The sequence below is a fragment of the Vulpes vulpes genome, chromosome 6 (assembly GCF_048418805.1).
Source record: "Vulpes vulpes isolate BD-2025 chromosome 6, VulVul3, whole genome shotgun sequence".
Classification (NCBI taxonomy): domain Eukaryota; kingdom Metazoa; phylum Chordata; class Mammalia; order Carnivora; family Canidae; genus Vulpes; species Vulpes vulpes.
In genome coordinates, this window is record NC_132785.1 from 21,420,828 (window position 1) to 21,442,749 (window position 21,922).

The 21,922-nt window shown below is 33.8% G+C and overlaps 1 protein-coding gene across 13 annotated transcripts in view; it reads right to left on the reverse strand.

Moving 5' to 3' along the window:
- Positions 1–21,922, reverse strand: part of PCDH9 (protocadherin 9) — a 959,413-nt gene that overhangs the window by 187,443 nt on the left and 750,048 nt on the right. The window contains exon 5 of one of the 13 annotated variants that reach the window (XM_072760678.1): positions 17,619–19,660. The exons of 10 other annotated variants lie outside the window; for them this stretch is intronic. In XM_072760678.1, the coding sequence (XP_072616779.1) occupies positions 19,458–19,660 (203 nt within the window). In that variant the 3' untranslated portion in view covers positions 17,619–19,457. Of the gene's footprint in view, positions 1–17,618; positions 19,661–21,922 lie in introns of those variants that run through there. 2 more of the 13 variants (XM_072760676.1, XM_072760674.1) reach the window with 2 other exon arrangements.

Consider the following 21,922-nt stretch of genomic DNA (forward strand, 5'->3'; position numbering starts at 1 on the left):
GTCCACAGACCAGGAAACTTAAATCTAAAATGAATTTAGTACCACTGGATGGCCATGCTGTTTATTTCCCAGTCTGCATACAAGGGTTCACAACCATTCTGAAGAAATCCTATTATACATTCCTTGTACACTGCCCAAAAGTTTATACTACCAAAACAAACATATATCTATATTTTAAAAATTAAGAAGGAAAAAAAAGGGAAAGAAAAAGATAATCAGATTATTAGATTCATCAATTTATTTAATTTTCCTTTGATCAAAGATGTCTGGAGTTTGTAGGTTAAGAGGCACTAGGCTAAATCTACTTATACTCTTCCACAAGATTTTAGCAATACCTGGAATTATACTTGTCAATCTTGATTACTTTTAATTACTATATTAAAAAGTAAAGAATAGTTACCTGGAAACTTCATCAATGATACTTGCAATTATATCTAAAAGCAATACATACAATCTCAGTCTATTTGCTAAAAAAAAATGTTTTTGCACCAGGATGGTCAAACCATAACAAATGTAATGCTGATATTTTAGTGCATAACAACTGTTTTTGCATAATTTGAATGAAAATCCAAAATCTAAAGTTCTATTACATTCATCATTTTATGGTATTTGCTGTTAGACACAAAAGAATAATGACTATTGTACTACATATCTTGTTTGAATATATTCCACCATTAAGCCAATAGCACTTCATCTCTCTTCCTGCCTAAAGAGCTTTGTGAAAAACATTACAGATAAAGACCATTAAAGTTTGACAATTTTGGTCACAGTGAATTTTTTATTTCCAATGCCTTCTGAAGTTATAAAATTTAATGGTGCAATAGACATACAATTTAGGCAATCGCAGTGACTTCCTATCTCACTAAGTGTATAACTCAGTTTCCCATGGTTTGTCAATAATAAAAGCAAGAATCCAACAGAAACACAGCTAATACATTTCAGGTTTATTTTTAAAATTTTCCTATCTCATCAAAGGCTTTTTTGTCCATTTATTTGGGAAGACGATCCATCCCAATGGCTGCAGAGTTTATGCTGTTTTCAGAAAATAGGAAAAAAAAAAGATGTGCCTTTGCTTTTACAAGAGTGCTCTTAAAAAATTCCCCTAAAGCATAAATTATGTCTTAGGAATGGAGGAAGGAGCTGTGTATGTTTGTTCAGGTCACCAAGATTATCTAACATAGCACTTCACTTGCATATGTACAGGCCAAACTTGTGGGGAAGTAGTTTTATACAAAATCCTTCTAGGGATGCCTGGGTGGCTCAGTGGTTTAGTGTCTGCCTTTAGTTTAGATTGTGATTCTGGGGTCCTGGGTTCAAGAGCCACATTAGTCTTCCACAGGGAGCCTGCTTCTCCCTCTGCCTATGTCTCTGCGTATCATAACAAAAGTTTGGTGAAGACACTCCTGGTTGAACAGATAAGGGTGACATCTGAAGTTCATTAAGAATTCTAATCCCCATCAAATCTCATAAGCAGCAAGAAATGAAGACATCCATCCAAAATGTAATTAATGAAAGCTAAGTTATAGTCTAATTAATTATAAACATATCCATCATAACATAATGGTGTAATGATAGAAGCTGATCAGAACTGATAGCCATGATAGAAAACAGAGAGGTAGGAATAAAACATTTTTTGGTTTGTACTAAATACTGGTTATAGAAGAAAGTGATCAAATCGGCCATATGGACGTGCTAGTCTATTTGGTAAGTAGCAGGGTAATGATTCTTTCTTTCTATTCAACTCATTTATTAATGAAACAAGAAAAAGTATTCCTTGCTAGAACCAGAAATTGAGATTCTGTACATTAATGAAATTTAATGAGAGGAGTAGATACCATAGTTCTATATATCTTTTCTTAACCACAGAATATCCAATAGAATATATGAACCATTAATATATTCTCTGAACTTAAAGCAGATCTATAGTGAAAACCTCCATTTAATTGGTTTATATTTTAAATAGTCCTCCAATTTATTGGAGCATCTATTTTTCTACATTATATTTTCCAGACTACCACCTAGCCTGTGAACAATACAAACTTAGGTTTCCTTTGATACTATTGGTAAACATGGGTAAAAGTACACTATGTAATGTTAAAAGCTTATTCACAGAAAGTATTGATTGCTATTATGATGATGATTATGAGAAAAGAGGTGGAAACTAAACATAATGAGTTTCTAATTCCATAGAAATTCATGATCCCAACTTAAAAAAAGACTAATTAGTTGAGTGGAAGTTATCTGGCAATCATTAAAAACCAATACCCTATGGAGTAACATTCTACCTTTTTTTTTTCCATCATCTTAATAAAAGTTTACCACATTTAAAGAAACTATGTATATTTTACTATAATCCACCCCTTCAAAAGTTATGTAGATGGATATCCTTCTTTCTCATCATAAACATACTAGTGGAGTTCCAAATTAAAAACCATTCTTGAACATGACTTATAATTAGAGCATTTTTGTCACAGAATCTTATACAGAATAGTTACTGTGTAATTTATTTTGTAAGTTCTGATTTTATATATTGAATTTGAAATCAGTGAGCTAGGTGCTGTCATTTTCATGGCATGCAAACATATGGAAAAATGAAAAAGGAAATAGGTTTTAGTGACAGTGCCAACATCAGAAAATTTGACACTGCTCTTTTGAAAAGGTTAACAAAATGTTTTTTGTGTGTGTGTGTGTGAATAAAATAAAACTCAAAATCTCTAAAGGTACTAATTTTCTAAATTACAAATGTATGTTGTGAATCTGTGGGAAATGATTGTTTAATATATATGGTAAATACTTCTGATTACAAAGCTGCATTACTACCATAACAGTTAAATCCTAATTAAATGATCCTTGATTAGCTGTAGTACATCTTACCTGCACATTCACTGGCAAAATGAAGCCTGTTTAGTTACTTGACTTACTTGATGTCCTATCTCTCCATTTTTTCCCATTGTTTGCATTAATTCTTCTATGAATGAACTTCTTTTCTAATCCATTTAATCTCATGTGTGGGAAACTAGCAGCTCACTGGTTTGCTTAGATTCATGTTTTGCATCAATTCCAGATATGAAAGTTTGTTCTTGTCAGAATTGTAAACTGGAAGTCAGGAGCCCAGGAATAAAATCTGGGCAACTGCCCCATTTCCATTTGAATTGCAACCTCACAGAATGGCTTCCTTAATCTACTGAAAATTTTCAGCACATAAAATACAACTTTTCCAGCCACTAGTCTTATGAAGAAGCCCATCAACCAAGTTTGGGAGTCTTTAGCATCAAGTATTCTAACTCACATAGGTTTTTCATAGTAAGCTCAGTCATCACCAAGGGTAGCTATTCTCAGTAAATGTTTCATGTTGATTATGATGAAGAAAATTAACCAAGCTCAATAAAAATGTCAAGAGATATAAAAAACATAACCGAAGAACCAGCATTCTATATTTTGAGGTAATGAAATATTATTAAGTAAGTTTGAAAGCTAAAGCTTTGATACTTGTCTCTCTTCTTTATTATAAAAACATTTTATTTAAAAAATATCTATTTGGCTCTAAGCAGTAACATTTTGCCTATCTTGTTTCTGCTATTTTAAAAGTTCAATGGAAGCTATGCACAACATCTCCATACTAGATGGTGGATCATGTTTCTCTACAATCTTTTTTAAACATCCTGATTTCATTCTGTATAACCCAATGCATGAAGGATGGGGGGGGGGGGGGAAATCACAACTAATGAATCCATAAGTGTCAGAAAAACTTACCTTAGATTAATAAAGACCTTATTGTATATATTAACAAAGGTCTTAAAAACAATGTATGTTCTTGCACAAACTTTATGCAAAGAATGCTGAATTTTTTACTGTAAGCTTGACTTATAGCCCAATGAAACTAGATCAAGGTCCTGGCAAGGGATTGTACAGAATGCTTGTAAAACTGTAGCACTCTGAACTCCCTCAGGACAGGCCTTGGAACTGTGTCATCTTTTTATTGACAAATATTGGTCTGCAAATGTAGTGAAATGTAAAAGACAAAAGAGTGCTAATACACACTTCAGGCAAGTCGATCTTTCTGTCCATAACTGCCTCAGCAGCAAAACAGAGAAAAATATACCTATTACTATAAAGTTATTATAAAGATTGAATTTTAAATTTATATATCTCCACTGGATAGATGCTGAGTGACTGAATGATTGTATGAGATATCTAGGGTTAATGGGCTTGAATCATTCCAGATATTCGTTCTTCCTTTTACATAAATTGGATTATTAAATTCAGCTCTTGGTTTGTCAGTCATTTCAATCAACAAAAAATGGAGTATTAGCTCAGACCTGACAGTAATTAACATATCAATCTTTTTAGGATATGCCTCAACATTAAAAAAGATAAATTTGCTAAAAATAATATAAATTTATGCATAATCAAACAACTAAACATTTGGTGCATTAATAGCCACATTTTCATAGTATACAATAGGATCTTAGTCTAAGATAAAGAGCTGAAGAGAGGGAAAAGATTTTTATTTTTATTGTAGCATGCATGGGATTAAATTACTTTAAAACTGCACACGCAGTTTTACAATACTGACCTGAAATAAGAAAGAATGCACACTGTGTCCTATTTGCTTTGTGGCAAAATATGTTTATACAGTAAAATTTACTCTGATATGACTGCAATTTACCAAAATATATGATTACACTCAGATTACAGATAAATAAAGCATTTAAGGAATGACATGTCTGAGCAAAGCAAAAGGGATTAATAAGAATGTACACAGAAGAATTCAGAAAACCAAGCCGATGTCATTTCCTGAAGAAGAGGCAATATAAATAGGAGTAGAAGTGGGAGAAATTATATAATATGCATTGATGAGTATGTGAACCACAAATCTCCTGGTGCGACTTGATTTTTTTTTTTCCTTTTTCATTACCTTTTTACTTTTTGTTTTGTTTTGTTTTGCACTCAGAGTAGGTAAGAAAAATGTATACCAAAAAAAAAAAAAAAAAAAAACCTTTCCTAATACAGAACACTTTTGCCAGAATAAATATGTTACAAAGGAGGTTTGGAGGATACAAAACATTGAGCCTGAAGAGTGCAAACTGAAGAGCTCCCTCAGAGGGATCTGAGCTTGGTCTATAAATATCTTCAAGGTAACCTGTGACTAAGGGAAGGACATCATTCATATGTCAAAAGATAGACACAGAACAATGGCCTATAGCTAAAGAGAAGGAAAAAAAAAACTTTTTCTGGTTATTTTAAAAGTTCTTAAGGCTGAGGTCAACTGGTTTGATCACTAGCAGACAAGCACACAGCAATGATTGCTGTTGATAGTCAAGGACGTTTGGTCAAAGGTATTAGCACCAATGGTGAAGTTAGCATGTTAGAATCCACATCATCCTTGATATTACAGGACTTATTAAGGGCAATGAAATTGCTAGTGAGAAAAAGCAAATATACTTTCATCAACTCATCCCTTTCACCATGAGGTAAGTGTCTAAGGGGGCAAATAAAGTTCCTAGAAACCATACTTTAAGTAGCCAAACGGCCCTTTTGTTTATAGATGGGCACGCATGCAGACCCTTTGACCATTTTACATCCTGTTTCTAGTCCAAGTTACTTCTTTGTTTTTAAAATAACTTACTTTTTTCTTATTTATAAAAGTAATACATGCTTACTTAAAAACATTGAGAGAAATAAAGATTCCTCTGAATTCAACCACACAATGACAGCCAAACTCACACATTTTTAAAAAATGGGATCATGCTACACATCTCATTTTTAACCTAATTCTTTTACTTAATATATCAAGGGCATATTTCCACATCAATAAATAAAACAAATGTGGGTCAGAATAAGAATAGGCTAAGCTAAAAGTAGAGGAGGAATGAGAGAAACTAGTCCTCTATTTTTCTTGCAGCTGCAAAATCTTGGCTCCACATAGTCTTCTGTTCAAGGGAGAGTGGAGGATTGTTGAATCCTTCCAGGGAGGCAATAACATAGTGTATTCATTTATTCACTCGGCAAACGTACCCGAGTGGAAACCAGACACTGGCCATGTGTTAGTCGCTAGGCAACACCAACATGGTGACAGGGTCCTGCCATCAAGGGTTTCTCCCTTACCCTGCAACTGCCTCTGGGAGAGCAGCAAACATCTTTGACTCATTTTATCACTAGCACATAGCAGAGTCTTGGAACATTGCTAAGTGAACTGGAGGGAGCTATACATGTAAACAGTTATTTAAAAGCGGTATGGTAAGTACTGCAATGAGGGCCAACTTCAAAGTGCAGCATAGGCATAAAAGGTCTGGGAATGTAGGCATAAAAAAAACCTTCACTCAAAGTTGGAGAGCAATTTGAACTGTTAATTCCCAAATCATAGGAGACTGGATGCACCAATTCATAAATTCACAAATAATCTCGCAAATCTACAATTTAGCTATAAGGCATACCTTGGATAACATCAGCTGGAACACTGTGTTTAAATAAAACTGCAATTTTTGTGCATCATACCAATGACTCTTTCTCAAGAAATTTGGTGATACTGTATGTATATAGGTCTGAGGAAATGGGAAGAATAATTTTCCATTCAGCTCAAATCTGTTTCTATAATAGTTCATCAAGTCCTATTACCACACATTCTTATTCAAGGGAGCAAATTTGGAGTTTATTCTTGATTTATTAACAAGACAAATTAAAATGTATTTAGTGCCTTCGATACGTAAGGAACCATACAAAATACTCTCTCCATATTAACTTTATTAGTACATCAAAACTATAAGAATTAATATCTAAATTTTATAAAATGGGAAACTAATACACAAACAGGCTAAACAAGTAGATCAAGTCATAAGGTCAGCAAATGGTAGAAGTGAGACCAAAACTCAAAGATTTCTGTTTTTATTCCACAATGCATGATTTATCAACAATATAGTTTGTTAGAATTGTTAAGTCCATAAAGGATGTACATCATATTAATAGATCTTCTTAAGAATCTTACTATATTGCTAATCAAAGATTAGTTTTCTCCTGTATAACATGAACATACAAGGGTTTAACAATACATGCTGACTAAATCTTTATCAAAATCAAAGTGTATTTCAGTTCAATGTCATATTTTGAAACCAAGATACTTAATAATCACACTGATTATTTAAAAACCACTGGTGATATGGAAAGAAGCTTTAAAAAGAAAAGCTTACAAAAACATGGGTGATTGCATTTTAACGACTTCTGAGATTTATTAGGGTTTGTGTCTCATCATTCTCTCTGGTATGATTTTCATAGACTATGGAAACAAGAAAAGTGAATAATAAGCCAATTCAGTCAATGGGCAGATTTCTAATGTTGTTCATTTTGATTATTAATAACACTACTTGTTTTATTCAATTAGTATTTCCAAAGAGTTTCCAGGAATATACTTCCAATGGCAAGATTGTTTTCGCTTGGTGTGTTTGTAACGATATTGATGGTACAAATTTTTCTTCTGTGTAAAATTTCTTTTATACATAAGTAAAAATGACTTATTTAAGCAAGTTCTTTTTACTTACTTGTTACAGCATAAGAAAACATTAGGAAATAAAGTAGATTATATTTATTATCCAAATGTTTATATTTAGGTAAACCTCAGTTACAGAGAAGTCTTGAGTCAAATGGAATATTATGGCATTGCCCAGGCTAAAAGGCCCAATGTGCATAACAACCTAACAGGCCCAATAGAATAAGAGATGAGAAGGCTGCTTAAAGCTGCCTCTGGGAATTGATGACAACATGATACCTGAGGCTTGAGATAACTGACCTGAGGCAAGTGGAGCCTGGGAATTTTCAAAGCAATAGTAGTCAATTCTCCACAATTTTTTACTATAACATTCTTGATATCCCTAAGTAATATCCACCTTTTATGAAACCTATTGTTTAGAATTTTAAAATATGTAATATTTAGTGAAATTTTAGAGGACTTAATGTCTTTTCACAAAAGGTAAGCTGGACAGAGACCTCTTTAAAGTACCAGGGTGCACCAGGAAGAAAGGTGTAGACCGCATAGGAAAAAAAGAGAACCTAATGGATGTGATAGGAAAACTAATTTTTCATCAGTCTTTACAGAAAACCAGAGAGGAGGGAAAGATGTCATAGAGGAATATAAAGTTGGAGGAGATGAAAACATACAGGAGAAATTCTTAGACTGGATTTTGCCCTTCCCACCTGGCAGGACCCCCGTCACTAGCACTCTCTGTTCTGATCACTGGTGACCACCAGATTGAAGACATGAGAGAAAGCAAGGAGGCAGGATTGTAGACAGTGATTAGAAAATAAAAATGATAGGTTTAGAATGAGGAAGAAATGGTGAATACCATCTAGTCTCAGTAGTTATTTACTAAATAGCACCCCACTGGCCTGTACGAGTTCACACAGCTCCCAATGTACTTCAATTACTCCCAGGGCATAGATTGTGCACACCAGGAAAATATGGCTCAATGCCCTTAGGAAGTTGCCTAATTTACTACAAGGTAGTAAATTCTGTACTGGGAAAATCCTTTGTAGTATAAATCATATAAATAACAGTCTTGGGACCAGAGGAATATTAAAATTCTATTGTTCTTATTAATCTGTGAAATGAAAGGGATGCTTAAGCAGGTAATTGTCATTTGAAATGGAAGACAAAACAACATATATTTTAATCAACACACTTATTAAATGTCAATTATAATTTTAATCAACTAAATTATATCACACTAACTTGCAATAGCAAGTTTGCCAAATGTTAATTAAAAGAATAAATGTTAACTATTAGTTTAATTTTAGTGCCTTTGGAGTTTTCACATTTTATATTTATGATTACTAAGCAATTAATCTTCTCTCACTTTCATCGTTTTTTTTTAAAACCTAACTTAACATACAAAAATGCTCTCATAAAAATTATCTTAATTAACATGTAATTGAAAATTAATGAAAACCTTATTTTTCAAGCTATTTATCTATTTCATAAACAAATCTAGATATCAGAGAATAATGCATGCATGCTAATAGGGACAATTCATATGCTACAGAAGTGAATTCTTGACATGCATTTAAACACATGTATGTATTCATATTACATATTACATATTACATTATCTCTTAATTGGCTTATAGGAGTTAGGACCTGAGCTACAATAGCTTGTAATGTTTTTTCATAATACTTATCACCTCAAAGTATCACACTTTATGTATTAATATGCCAGCTATTTAAAATACCATTTAAATAGTGGTTCCATTCGAGTGTCTTCATATTTAAGTTAGGTAAAGTGTATTTTGTTGTTTTTATGTACTCAGAAATTAGAAGTCTCTTTTTGTAAATGCAGTATTAAACAACAGAGCAAATCAGGTAAGCATTTTTCTGGGTAAAAATTGAAGAAAGAGTGTTAATTAGATTTTCACAATTGTATCTTTATTTCAATGATGTTAACTGATTTTTTTGTTTGCATAATCTTGCTTGGAACCAACAGCATGGTCAGATAGGTATTATCTTTGGTCAAGAGGCAATAATTATTTTTTTAGACCCAAGGGTTAAATACAGTAATGCTGATAGAGTTGGATTCAGTGCCACTTTAATTTAATGTATAAATGAAAAGCACAAATACATAAAATACAAAATTTTCAAGATAGTCTGTGAAAATGGCTGGAAATTTAAAGAAATGTATCAAAATCTGTAATGAGGTCATTCTGATCCTACATGACACCAATTCATTTTTATGATGTGGTCTTCACATGAATCCTTCCAATTTCTTTAAACTGACAAACAAATACTTGGGGCATTCTAACATCTAAAAGCATTCTGGATTTTACATAAAAAACACAACATAACTGATCATTCTTGTTCTTATTCTCAGTCTAATTTCAGTATTTAGAAGGTAAGTTCAAATGAACTGTCCTTTAAACTTAATCAAAGGAGCTGTGCATTTCTTGGGTTGATATTATATGTCACATATTCATTTGTTTGTGTTCTGCTTTCCCTGACTCTAAAGCAAGGTACATTAAAGTGGAAAATTTCTGTTTTGTTCACTGTTGCATCATTAGTAGAATTCAGTGTGTAGCATAAAATGGGTGATCAATGCTTGTCAACTAGATAAAAAGATGAATAAGGCCAAGAACATTGGAATACAGTAGTAAAAATTGTTATCATTTTTTAAAAAGTCTGATAAATTTAGAATATATGTAGGTTTTAAGAATAGCATAGATATAAACTGAAGATAATGTTCAAACAATTTAACTTCATTTGTAAGCTATTTTCTAAAGCTAAACTAATAACGTTCATTCATTCATTCATTCATTCATCCATTCATAAAAACATTTCTGAATATTTCTATGGCATACCAGCCATTATACTAGGAGTCTATCAATCATAGTCTGAGTCTATTAAAAGGATAATGATATATAAAAATAATTCAATAATAATGTAAAACATGCTATAACAGAGTATGAAAAAAACTGTGCTAGGAGAGTTCCAAAAAGGAAATGTCTGACTTCCTAGACACCAGTATAGGGCTGCATTAAAAGTGCAGGTTTGACTTAAGACTGAAAGGAGAAATCAGAGTGTGGAAATCACAAGTCAAGAAGGTCATTCTGGGAAGATGACAAAAGTGCAAAGGGATTCATTATATGGGCTGGGAAACTGCTCTTTTTTTTTTTTTTTCCAATAAGTTGTAGTATAGGATATGTTGGAGGGAAATGACAGCAAGTAAGTCTGGAAAAGTAGCTGGTAAAATTAATCATTTGTGATTGAAAAATTAAGTAAAATGGTAAATTACTGTGCCTTTGGCAAGTAACTCTTTCTATATCCAGTTCCTTTTAAGTGGAAATACATTTGTAAAAAGGAAAACAGGATCTATAATTCCCTAAATATCATGTCTACAGTGGGTGTTAGTACATTATCTAGAGCGTATAAATCAATTATTAAATGGAAACTACCAGGGTTTTATCAAAGCTGGTAATTCAACATAAAACTCTTATCATAATATTTGTATTGGTAGTATGATAATTGCTTTCTTATCACATGAGCCAATTTGGAGTATGGAAGTCACTAATATGTTAAAGCAATGATAATACTTTAAGATGTATTAATAACTTTACTAAGCTTAACTCATTTCATGTTCACTCACAGGCTAAGGCTTTAATATTATATATAGCAAAGTACTTTCACATAATATTCATTAAAATTGAATTCATTAAGACAAAGCAGAGACTAGAGATGTTACATACTGCTTGAGAATAACGGATGAACTACAAGATGTTTCTGTTTTAATCTACCACAGATATTCACAAAAAGCTGAACAGCTAAGAAAGGAAAACCTGTATTAGGAACCCATGGTTGAAGGCACGGCAGGCTGGAAGATTCTAATGGAACTCAGGTCCCAGGATAGGAAATGGTTTTGCCAGTGCTCTTTTAGTATTTTATTTATTTATTTATTTATTTATTTATTTATTTATTTTATTTTATTTTATTTTATTTATGATAGCCACACACAGAGAGAGAGAGAGAGAGAGAGAGAGAGGCAGAGACATAGGCAGAGGGAGAAGCAGGCTCCATGCACCGGGAGCCTGATGTGGGATTCGATCCTGGGTCTCCAGGCAAAGGCAGGCGCCAAACCACTGCGCCACCCAGGGATCCCCTCTAACTTTTAGTTAACCTAGTTAACTAAGGTTAAGTTAGTTAACTAAGTTAACTAGGTTAAGTTAGTTAACCTAGGACCCCAGATATCAGATATCCGTGATTCACTCTTCATTCAAATGGTTCATCTATTTGGCAATATTAGGATTGTCAGAAAACCAGTGGCCTTATTTTTCAAAATCATTTGGTACACACAAAATCATTGCCTAGTAACCACAATAATAAGCGTAATTTTGCTAAATTGTCTTTTATTTGTTCTATGGCTTAGTATTATTTTAACTTAAATATGAGGAGAGTCACCATAATCTCAGTAGTGTTAGGAAACTGCTAGAGGTTCTCATCCATCTTTGGATGAGATTTATTTCCAAAATAAACTTTAGCTTTGCTTCTGGATTGCTCAATTCTACTTCTACATCCTGAACTCTCTTTTGAAATGCAGCATGGTGTACTTTACCTCTGAGGTCATTCCTTCATATTGAGTTGAATATGGAAACCTAAACTGTGCCTTAATTTCAATTAAATTGTCATAATTCTTTTTTAAGAAAAGATTTACTTATTTATTTAAGAAAGAGAGGGTATGTGCCATCCACGTGTGTGAGCAAGGGAGGGGCAGAGGGAGAGGGAGAGGAGAAGCAGATATCATGCTGAGCACAGAGCCCAATGCAGGGCTCCATCTCAGGACCCCAAGATCATTACCTGAGCTGAAACCAGGAGTCTGATGCTTAACTGACTGAACCCCCTAGGTGTCGCTAAATTGTTATAACTCTTGACATAAAGATACTACAGGCTTAAGCTCTATATCTTTAAATTGCTTAAATTAATATGTAACATATGATTTTAATACTTTTTGAAGTCAAAAGAAATTAGAAGAGAGAAAGTTTATGAGCAATTTCCATTCCAGAGTGTGCTAGATTTTTCTTACTGATTTCTTCAAAATGAACATTGTTTTCAGAAACTAAAAATTTTATGATGGCAAAACAGTCATAATAAAGCATTTTCCTGCCAAGTTCAAGTGAGAATAGACAATAGGTGACTCTCTTTGTTGTACAGTAAAGGAATTATGCTCAAATGTACTACATCTCTGTTTTCACTTTATTCCATGATGAGAAAACGACAATGCGGATTTCACCCTATGGATAATTCCTGCATGCTTGTTTTGTTGAAAACAAGGGGGAAAAAACAAAGGCGACTTCTAAATTTTCAAGTTATAATTTGAAATGAAACAGAAAAAAAAATATAGGAGTGGGATTCCCATCACATAAATCAGAAATCTGTGACTGAAAAGATGCTTAATAACATTAGCCATTGAGGACATATGAATAAAATGGCAATGAGATAGTTGATATGCCAACAGAATGGCTAAAATGAAAGAGACATAAAATACCAACTAGGAGAGAATGCAGCACACCCAAAAGTCTCATGCATGTGGGTGGGAATGTAAATTGGCATAACAACTTTGGAATACTGCTTGGCTTGGCAGTATGTGCTAACACTGAAAAAAAAAAAAAAAAACATGTCTTATGCCCCATAATTCCATTCCTATGTCTATACCTAAAATAATTCCACACATATGTTCACCACAAGACATGTACTAAAAGGGAATTGGAAGAGACCCTCTAAAAGGAATTCTGGATTTAGGTTATGTTCTGTTTCTTGATCTGGGCACTTCTTACACGGTTGTTTTTGGTTTGGGCAAGTACCCTTATATGTAGTTTTATTTAACTATATTATGTTTTAACAAAAACGTTTATTTATTAAAAACAAAAGCATCCTGACCACTCCTTGACATCAGAAGCAAATTATTTTATCTGAAAAAATAGTCCATCCCTACCATGTATCCTATACATTCAGGTGCTTGTAAGGGAAGGCATGCTAAATAATTGTTGCTAGCTTTTTACAATCAGTAAACAGTTCTAGGGCAAAATGACAGGCTGGTTAATTATTTACAAAACTATTCCTCTTTTTCACCCGTGCATTCATCAAGAAAATATTTCCTATTCCTTCTGTTGGTGGATGGCAGATATGTGACAGATGACCAATACAATGTGTGCATGGACGTTATTCATCACCTGCAGGCCCAACCCGTAAAACCCCACACAATTCTCTTCCATATAGCTGTACTTGTCTAAAAGATTTAAAGGCTTGAGAGAGGAGTCTAAGACATAGCCCATTGTGTAACAACACAAAACCTTATCTCAGACACACTCTGGTCAGTGATATAATAATAAATAAAAGGTATTGTGTTTAATCATTGAGATTTGGGGTTATTGGGATGCCTGGGTGGCTCAGCGGTTGAGCGTCTGCCTTCAGCCCAGGGCCTGATCCCGTAGTTTCGGGATCGAGTCCCACATCGGGCTCCCCGCAAGGAGCTTGTTTTTCCCTCTGCCTATGTCTCTGCTGCTCTCTCTGTGTGTCTCTCATGAATAAATAAATAAAATCTTTAAAAAATTGGGGTTATTAAAACAGTAAGTGTACCTTAATACTAGAACTGAAACCAACTCAGTAGAGAGAGGTAGCTAGGAATAGTCAAGTAGACTGAGAAATGATAGTTTTCAATACTGAAACATTGGGTCCAATATACCCCATTATGCTTGTAATCTGGACAGTCTGATCCTAAACAAAAGTGGGTCTGGTTGAAATCCAAGATCAAGAAGAAATACTTATACAGAAAATTCTGTACAAACGTGTGACTCAGCGTAGGATGAGACATCCTTTCCTTCTTCAATTTTGAGTATGTAGTTGCTGCTTTCCTTAGGAACATCCGTATTGCTCATTCCTGGCCCAACCTTGTTTCTTCAAACCAGGACTTGCTTTAATTCATTTTCCATAGTTCACCTGAGTTTTATATGAACTTGGGATGAAATTTAATGTATATAAATATCGCTTATCTCATATTGAAATGTGGTTAATAACATAATAGTATCTTTCTTTGTTTAGTTAATTAAATAATAAATACATGTAAGATATGCTGTTTCTCATGCAGTGGGCAGACAATAAATGTGGCTGCTACAGCCATTACTGTTGCTTGTTTGTTTTTAATTGAGAGATCCTAGTTAGTGTTTATCCTACAAAATAGAGTTTGTTGGGAAGCCTGAGAGTGGCTCAGTCGGTTAAGTGTCCAACTCTTGGTTTCTGCTTAAGTCATGATCTCCTGAGTCATAGGATCAAGCCTGGTGCCAAGCCAGTGTCTGGCTCCTCACTCGATGGAGAGTCTGCTTTAAGATTCTCTCCTTCTGCTTCAAAATAGCTACCACAGCTCTATTGCGTTAAAGGAATTAATAAAGGGTTAGAAAAAAATTTATTTCTGAATTCAACTCTACAACCCATTATAGTCTGTAAGTAAGTTTATACTTTATCCTTAATTTCTCAAGTATACATTTGTTGAGTAAATTAAAGTTTACCCTGAGGTAAACAAACATCTACACAAGGTAATAACGCCTCATCATATTGACAAAAAAAAAAAAAAAAAACAGTAAGAATTCTTAAATATATGACATAAATGATAAATAGTTCTTTACAATGAATGAATTTCTCTTCACATAATGTGAGTTATTCCATCAAACAGTTGGCATATGCGTATACTTACATGAGCTGTAAGCAGGCTAACTTAAGCCAGTGGTACAGTTGGTACAGTGACAACTGTACCAGTAAATTTTGCAGTTTGACCATAAAAGAATATCTCAGAATTTCCCTCATGCATTTATTTATTTTTTGATCCACGAGGCAGGTATGCCAATGCTGATGTCACTGGCCACTTTGATTTACAGGAGAAACTGCCTAAACCATTGCTAAAAGAAATTAGGCCATTGCTTCATTTACTATCAACTTGTGTTTGATGTCTAGAAATAATTTTTAGATTTTGGCAGAAATTCAAGAGTTAAATCAGTTTCTGTAATGAATATTACATTTACAAATACTGTCTAATAAAGATATTTTGAAATATGCTAATTTTACAATGTATACAGTGCTTTTATATTATTTGCAATATGATACATGTAGAGCAGATATCATTAGCTCCAATTTATAGATGAGAAAATAAATTCAGAAAGGTGTGAAGTTAAGTCTAAAGTCACACAGGTAACAAATGGAAGGAGTAGAGTGGGACTTAGACAAGGTCTTCTACGTACTGGGTAATGAACACTGTTGCATTTCTTTCACTAATGTAAATGTGGGACAAATGTATCTAACAGAACATTATTTTCAAACTTCCTTTTTCATAAAGAAACTCTCATATTCTTATTCTTATTTTCTGTGCCCTTTTTTATTTTCCTCCATGCCATCATGTTCCTCCACGCATCCAACATAGAGATATGATATGGTTTCATGGAAACATAAAGATTTTACATCACATATATCACCACACAGCCACAAGATCAACTGCAAGCATAATTAACTTTAAAATGATTCAACTTTCTTCAGCCATGATCACTCTGTCTTTATTGAATTTTAATGTCTTTTATTTTAATCAAACAATATCCCTTCACAGGATATACACTAAGAAATGAGTTTTCCTAAATGAAATTGCTTTTTTATTGCCATTCCACCATACACTCCATTTACATCTCTAGAACATTAAAACCACTCTTTGGATGTGACTTCACCAGCAAGTGAAGTGTGTTATTTGTATGCACTCTGGCGGATGGAGTGCTTCCTGTATGGGTATGGGCAGACAAGCTACATTAACAAGTCTGAATATCGCCAATGTTTTCACAAGTATTTATCACAAAGCTAGAGATAAATTTTGTATTCTCAAAGCAATGAAAATGTAAGATATTGGGATGGGGTTTTTGTTTTTGATTTTTTTGTGTCTTGAAGAAAGGGAGATAAATTATTAGGACAACCACCTAAAAATAAATTGAGGCAAAAAATTATTTTAAATTTTAGAATGTACTTCACAAAGCAAGATAAGTATTAAATTATTTCAGTTTAAAAAATTATTTCTCTTAAAAATTGTTAAAAGGTTTTCAAAAAAATATAAGCATAGGTTGTTTAAATCTCAGGGGTTTTGAAATTCCTAAATGTAGGGACAGAGTTTCCAAAGCCAATAAACTATTTTTACAATAATGATCTTCAGAATAAAAACTGCCATTAAGCTGGCTCTTTCATATTTTATTACTTTATATTTTTATTAAATTCATTAGGGTTTTTATTTCAATGAATTAAAGAAGAAAAAGAGTAATCATTGGTGAATAATGAAAAACACAAATAGTATCTATTAAAAAAGGGAAGAAGCAGTACATATTTTAAAAATGACTTCTCAGTCCTACATTTCTTTTCTACTATACAGTTTCAAGGTTCCTATATTATAAATCTTAAAACCTATTATTTATGTATCCTTAATTATCCCTAGTGGTCAGGTTATGTATGCAAATAGCAAATTTGAAAGAGGGGCAGCCTGGGTTGCTCAGCGGTTTAGCATCCAGGGCATGATCCCGGAGACCTGATATCGAGTCCCACGTCAGGCTCCTGCATGGAGCCTGCTTCTCCCTCTGCCTATGTCTCTGCCTCTCTCTCTCTCTCTCTGTCTGTCTCTGTCTCTACGAATAGATAAATAAAATCTTTAAAAAAAAAAGAAAAAAAGAAAAAAAAGTATAAAGAAATAACTATATTAATTAATATACAAATTAATCGGCCAAGGGATGATCTCTTCTGAAGGATGGAAAACACTGTTAAATGTATAGAATACCTAATTATTCAAATAAGTAAATTCTAGATTTCAGACTAGTAAGAACTACTCTAATTGCCTAAAAGAATACATTCACCTTTAGTTCATTGTTTCTTAGTCTTATCTGATCTGAATCATTTTCTCATGAGCTTTGAAGGTATTATTAGCGTAAAATATTAGTTTAGTAATAAATTATTCGATTTTGAAATTGTTTGGACTCCCATATCACATAGTAGCATCTTTGCTCACCATAATATCATTTCTCTTTAGGTTTTTGCGATTTAACCACTGACAAAAAAATAAATAAATAAATATACGTAATTTACCTTCATGATTAACTTTATTAAGTTAGCCAAATGTGTAAATGGTAGCTCCTAATTCCAGGCACATCTACATGATATTTCCTTTTTCAGTTTACACAGCTGCAGAAATTAACACATTTCACAGGGCACGCCAAAAATACATGGCACAAGTGCCAATTCAACCTTCTGACTCTTTCTGAATGCCAAAACAAGAGCAAAGCAAGGGCCTAACTACACACACCAGAAAACTAAAACAAGAAATGTATAAAGTAACATGAAAGGTCAGAGTAGCCAAGAACTAATTTAGAAAATACTGGCTTGGCTTTACCTTATCTTCCATAAAACAAATGGATTTAAGACAAAGCCACATACTTAATGAGCATTTCAAAACAAACTTATTCATCCCTTGGCCAACAGGCTGAAAAATTTTTCAGTTGGCATTGATAATGGATTTTAATTGGTCGAAGAATGTACAGCTTTCTAATTCTGACACAATCATAAAAACAGTGACATTTTTCAAGGCTATCAGTTTCCACTGGTCTGAATGAATTAGGTCCCATGTTGCTATCAATCTTGAGCTTCTATATACTCATTAGAATACCAAGAAACCAGCAAGACAAGTAGTTTTACAATGTTCATGATTAATAGTGACAAAATGCTAATATAACTAATAGTCCTCATTTTCATTTTTTTTTTTTTAGTCTTGGAATATAAACTGAAAGTTGGGGAAACACTTATGATTTTGTCACAACTTTACATGACACGAGTTTGCATGATGATTCTTTTAATTAAGAGCTTGTTTTCAGTTCTTGGCAGTATTTATTATGTCAAGTCTGATTACACAATTTTTGAATTTTATTTTATTTTGGGTTTGCATTTTTAATGAGTTAAGCCTACTTACATAACATGAGACCTACTACTTTAACCATTTTTTTAAGTGTGCAATATAATATGGTAAATATCTAGATAAAGATATGTAAAAAAAGGTCCCTAAGAACATTGTGCCTCTCAGTACATTTAGTCATCATCCTCCACATCATCTCATATCTATACTTATGCAAAGAAAGAGAACAATTGTTCAGTGTTATCATCTGATTTCCCGGAAATTACCATAAATATTATTTTAAAAATTTCTAATTTTTTGCTCATTCTGTTTTTCTTGTTCAAATTCAATTTGACAAGGCAATGACTTGGTTAAGTCAGCTTTAGAAATTATTTTCCTCCTCTACAAATTCACCTGTTTATCTCTAATCCCTGGGTAGTGCAAGGCTGATCCTATAATCTGTTAATATCTGATTTACCAAGAGCCAGTTGTGCCCCATAGAGACTAAGCCATTCTTGCTCTCCAGCACATTAAGAATTAATATTTACCCTTACTGGACCTTTCAGCCTCCACAAGAAACTTTAACAAAAGCTGTGCAAATCCCTATCCAACATATACTAGGAGGATTAATAATAATTCCTTTTGATCAGAATTACTTGGTTGGCCAGCAATGGTTTCCATGGTAATCAGGTGGTAGACAGGGCTGAAACTGATTTCATCAGTTGTAAGACATCATTAGAATTATCCTACATGTCTAATTATAACTTACCAGGAGTGACTTCTACATAGTGTAGCTTAGAGGCAGAGGAAATGAAGTTATGAGTTTTAACACAAAGCTTCCACAAGGAAAGATATTATTTTGCTTTCTCCTAATAAGACTTTTTTTTTCTCCAGCCGGGAATATTATGCATTAGAGAGATGATATTTTGAAAAGAATTTTCATAAGAAATGGAGCCAAGAGTGGTATACCTATAATGAGAATTTCACTGAAATTTTGTTGTGCTAATAGAAAAATAATTTGCAATCTTAGAGAGCTTATATTTTAGAAAATGTTAGCATATTAGATGCCATACTCCAAACTAATAGATATTTAAAAAGCTCAGAGCTTGTGTGTGTGTGTTGTCTATTATGGAAATATGTTTCTCTGTGTTTGTTGCAGGTTAAAACATCTGCATCCTTTTCTGTTTGAAACAGGAAGCCCATTAGCAGGGTTTTATCCCAGTGTCCAGCTGGTAACCCTAGAAAAAGAGTAACAAATATTTGATAAGTTTGCTAGCTCAGCACTTAATTCTTATACTGAAGTCAAAATCAAGAGGACAGTTTAAAATGGCAATGTAGCAAGACCCTGAACTCACCTCTTCCAGAGATACAACAGATCTACAACTACATATAAAACAATTCTTTCTGAAAAAGAGTTGAATACTAGCTGAACAACCCTACCACAACAAAGGATAAAAAAAGCCACATCAAGATGCATAGGAGAGGCAGAGACAGTCTAGTCAAATCACACTCCCCCCACCATGTGGTGATCCACAAGTAGGAGAGATCTCATAACTATGGAGCAAAGCCTTGAGGAGCAAGGGGTTTGAGCCCACATGAGGCATCTTTAGTCCCTGGGATCTGCACTGGAGACATGAGCCCTCAAAACATCTGGTTTTGAAAACCAAAGGGACTAGTGTTTAGGAGACCACAAGGGCAGTAGGACACTGAGACTATTCTTAAAAGGCTCACACAGAGCCTCATTCTCCTAGGGACCCAGCACAAAAGCTGCAAGTTGAAGAGTGCCTAGACCCTATGTAAGGGAAATTCATTGGCTAGCCTTATAGTCTCTGCTTGAGGAGTAAAGGTCTATTGGGATTCTTTCTGGGGATGGAGGTGCTGGCAGAGACACTACTTTTGCATTCTCATTTTATCTTGAGAGCACTGCTTGCTCTGTCTCTGTGCTCTCCTGCAGCTTTGCCCCACTAATCCAGGCAGGTGGACTTGCCTGGACTAATACTCTCCTTCAGCTTCACTATGCTAAAAGCAGCATTCTCATGTGGCTCTGTCCAACTAAACCTGTCAGGTTTATTTACCTCAGCCTGCTGCTCCTCCATAGTCCCACTAAAGAAAGAGAGTGCACACACTTCTCACAGGAGACACTCCTTGAAGCCTGCCTCTAATGGCCAAGGAGACTTATTTTTCTGGGTTCTACGAGATTGAAACAATCAAATAGACAATTCTTGGCAGGCTACCACTTCCAGGGCACTTCACAGACAGCAGACTGAAACATCCCCGGTCTTCCTGTGAAGATTGGGAGAGATAGCTGTTTCAACTAACTCAGAGAAACAAACACAGAGAGTCAAGCAAAATGAGGAAACAGAGGAATATGCACCAAATGAACTAATAAGATAAAATGCCAGAAGAGAAGCCATAATGAAACAGAGATAAATAATTTACCTGAGGAAGTTTTCAAAGTATGGTCATAAAGATATTCACCACTCTCAGGAAAAGAATGAATAAACTCAGAAAGAACTTCAATAGAGAGATAGAAAACATAAGCAAATACCAAACATAAGTCACAGAGCTGAAGAATACAATAACTGAACTGAAAAATACACTAGAGCGGTTCAAAATCAAAGTAGATGAAAGGATCGGTGACCTGGAAGACAGGGCAGTGGAACTCACTCAAACAGAATGCAAAAAGAAAAAAAAATAATAACTTAAAAAAATTAAGATAGCTTAAGGGATTATGAGAAAACATCTAACAAAACAACATTCATATAATAGGAGTCCCAAAAAGAGAAGAGAGAGAAAGGAAGGAACAGAAAATTTATTTGAAGAAATGATGACTGAAAATTTCCCTAACCTAGAAAAGGAAACAGACATCCAGATCCAAAGAGCCCAAAAAGTTCCAAAAAAAGATAAATCCAAGGAAATTCACAACAAGACACATTATAATTAAATGTCAAAAGTTAAAGACGGAATCTTAAAAGCAGCAAGAGGAAAAAAAAATGTTCCATACAAGGTAACTCCCATAAGACTGAGCAAACTTTTCAGCAGAAATTTGGAGGCTGAAAAAAAGTGGCATGACTTACTCAAAGTGCTGACAGCATAAAACTTCCAACTAAGAATATTCTGTTTACCAAGGTTATCATTCAGAATTGAAGGAGAGAGAGAATTTTCCAATTAAGCAAAGACTAAAAAAGTTCACCACTATGAAACTGGCCTTACAGAAAATATTAAAGGAACTTCTTTAAGCTGAAAAGAAAGGGCACTGATTAGTAACCAGAAAGCATATGAAAGTAAAAAATCTTGCTGGTAAAGGTAATGAACTAATCACTAATAAAGTTAGCATGAAGGTTAAGTGACAATGGTAATAACAATAACGATAACTATAATAATTAGGTAAGGATGCAAAAAATAAAAAGATGTAAAATGTGACATCAATCACATAAAATGTTAGGAGGGGATGGAGAGTTTTAGAATGCATTCAAACTTAATTTGCTATCAACTTAAAA